The 2,806-nt window shown below is 75.8% G+C and overlaps 1 protein-coding gene across 1 annotated transcript in view; it reads left to right on the top strand.

Annotated features, from left to right (window-relative positions):
- Positions 1-664: 664 nt before the first annotated feature.
- PDLIM2 (PDZ and LIM domain 2) overlaps positions 665-2,806 on the top strand; it is a 7,728-nt gene continuing 5,586 nt past the window's right edge. The window contains exons 1-3 of the mRNA XM_085320274.1: positions 665-995; positions 1,333-1,439; positions 2,022-2,804. Of these exons, the coding sequence (XP_085176400.1) occupies positions 1,347-1,439; positions 2,022-2,804 (876 nt within the window). The 5' untranslated portion in view covers positions 665-995; positions 1,333-1,346. The remainder of the gene's footprint in view (positions 996-1,332; positions 1,440-2,021; positions 2,805-2,806) is intronic.

Below are 2,806 nucleotides of genomic sequence, written 5' to 3'. Positions count from 1 at the left end.
GCGGGGGAGCCGCCGGACGCCTGGGCCCCTAGGCGGAGGGAGGGCGGCTGTGGCGGGGCGGGGGAATCGCTTTCTCCGGGATGCTGCGGGCGGAGGGAGGGCGGCTGTCGGGGGGCTGCTTGCCCCGAGGGGGCTGCCGGACGCCTGGGCCCCCGGGCAGAGGGAGGGCGGCTACGAGGGGCCGAGCCTCCCTCGGGGCTGCCCAGCCGGGTGGGCTGCAGCCGCCGGGGCGCCGGGGCTGCGGGGCACCACTTGCTTGGGGCCACGGGACGGGGGTCCTCGGGGGGCTGCTGGCATCGGGGGGGGGGGCGGCGAGGAGCCAGGCCCGCGGGTGCGCGCCTCTGTCGCTGGCGTCCCCCTGCGCCGCCTGGCATCGCCTGTCACCCTGCTCTCACGCCTGCCCTCGGTGCCAAGAGCTGCCACAAAAGCGTCGCTGTGCCGCAGGGGTGGACGCGGGGCACGGCGGTGGCACCCGGCCGGGCGGCGCTGGGCCCCTGGGGGCCAAGCTGCCGGCGCGGGGATGCTGCGCCCAGCACCGGCGTGCGGGGAGGGGGCTGCAGCTTTCGTCCCGGCGCTGCGAAGCCCAGCCCAGGAAATTCTTCCGGGCAGGCTCTCAAGCCCCGCTTTGTGCGCCTGGGATTTTTAAAATGCCTTCCCCGGCGGTTTGGGACCGGGCGCCTGGCTCCGGCGCCGGGTGGTGGCCCCGCGGCCACACGGGGCCGAGCCCAGCCCCAAGGGCGGCAAGGAGCTCCCAGACCTGAAATTTGGGGGGAGGAGGGGGAGCTCCCCATGCCTGTGGCAGCAGCGTCCCGTCCCACGCCGAGGGCTGCGTTGCTTCCTAGGGGAGGGCTCCCGCGCCGTGCCACCCCYGGGATCGCCGCCGGGGCTGGCGTCGCCTCCAGCATCCTTCGCGGCGCCTGCCGAACCGCAGGGCGAGGGATCGAGAGCGGCGGCGCCTGCAGATCTCCGCGTCCGGGTTCCTCCCTCTCGGCCGGGTAAGGAGCAGGAGGCGCCGGCCAGGGCGCCCGTGGCRCGGGAGCCGCTCTGCCGCCGCGGGCCGGGCAGGAAGCCGCCAGCCCTCGGCGCGGGGCACGGGGGCTGCGAGAGGAAGCGGCGGCGGCTCCGGGCACCCTGCGACGGCGCGAAGACGCGGCTCCCCTCCCCGGAAGGAAGGCGCCGCCTCGCTCGGCCTCGCCGCGGGGCCGCCGCCGCCACGCCGGGGGCCTCGGCGTGCGCCCGCCGGGCGGCTTTCCCAACCGGTCCTCGCGCAGGGAGGAAGAGCGGGGAGGGTTTCGGCTCTGCCCCGCGGCCAAGCTTTGCCTGCCCTTGCAGAGCCGCCCGCTGCCATGTCGGTGACGGTGACCCTGGCCGGACCGGCGCCCTGGGGCTTCCGCATCACCGGGGGACGAGACTTCAGGAAACCCATCGCCGTGTCCCAGGTAGGAGCGCCGCCGGGATCCCCGCTGGCCGTGCCCGCGGCAGCCCARCCTGGCGCCCCGGCGCTGCCGGGAGCCAGCTCCTCGGCGGCGGGCGCCGTGCCAGGCTGCCGGCGGGCTGAGCCGAGGAGCGGATCCTGTTTACTGTCCTTGAGGACTCCTGCGCCGTGGGAACGGGCTCGGGGGCCCCGCGGCCGACGGAGGCGCCGGGGCCTGGTGCCGCCCCGGGGCCAGGCAGGGCTGGGCTGCCGGCGGAGGAGTTTCCTGCGGCCTTGGTCCCCCTCTCCGGCACCATTGCGGCAGGGTCGGAGCATCCCAACGGGGGAGGGGGGCGGATGCAGGAAGCGGGGACCGTCCCCGAGCTGGGGGTGCCCACCGGGTGCAGGGACCGCGCTGCACCGGGACAGCGCACCTGCGGCACGGGCAGCCCGTGGGGATGCTGCAGTTAAAACCGCCTGCGTGTGTACAGGCAGGTTTTGGCACAGGTTTCCCGGCCTGCCTGAAGCGGGGGGAGCTGGGCGGGGGGAACCGCCGCGCCAGCATCCTCTGGCTCTGGGGTGACGCCGCGTCCCCTTCTCCCCGGAGGTGGCGGAGCRCGGGAAGGCAGCCGCAGGCGGCCTCCGGCCCGGGGACGTCATCGTCTCCATCAACGGCGAGAGCGCGGCCGAGATGCTCAACGTGGAGGCGCAGAACAAGATCAAGCAGAGCGGCGGGCAGCTGCGGCTGCAGCTGGAGAGGTGGGCGCCGCGGCGCCCGCCGGGCCCGGCAGCCCGGACGCCTGCGTCCTCGCCGCGGGGAGCGTCGTCCCTGGCTGCCTGTGCCGGGTTGTTTTTCCCCTCCAGCTGCCCCTGGGGCCATGCAACCCCCCCCCCCCGGGGAGCCCTTCCCAGCTCTGCAATTAGAGCGTCACGCGGCAATGAGGCCGCTGGYGCTGGCAGCCGTTACCCAGCCACCAGGTCCGACCGGTTGCAGCGGGAGATGCCAGCGGGCGGCAGCTCCTGGGGGGGTCCCATCCCAGCTGCGCCCTGGGGACAGGGGCGGCGGCTGCCCCCCGCCCCGCGGCCGTGGGTCGGAGGCGCTCAGGGTGCAGCACTGGTGAGGGGGGACGAGGCTTCCCGGGATGCCACAGGCGCTCRGCACCGTGCTGAGTCAGGACGTGCTTCGGAGGCTTTCAGGAAACTCCCGGCACTGCCTCTTGCCTCCTCCCTGGGCCCTCTGGCACGCGGGGGCTCGCTGGCCCACGCCGGGCAGCGGCTCTGCCGGGCGCTGTCCCACAACCGGGCCCCGCACGCCCCGGCGGAGCAGGGGTTAAGCCCCTCGGCGGCACATCCCCGCAGAGCGGCTGGACCCCAGCACGCTCCCTTCCCCGC

Source organism: Rhea americana, unplaced genomic scaffold (genome assembly GCF_003343005.1).
Source record: "Rhea americana isolate MKP2758 unplaced genomic scaffold, rheAme1 scaffold_623, whole genome shotgun sequence".
Taxonomy (NCBI): domain Eukaryota; kingdom Metazoa; phylum Chordata; class Aves; order Rheiformes; family Rheidae; genus Rhea; species Rhea americana.
The sequence above is the reverse complement of the archived record's forward strand: the minus strand, read 5'-3'. Positions and strand labels throughout refer to the sequence as shown.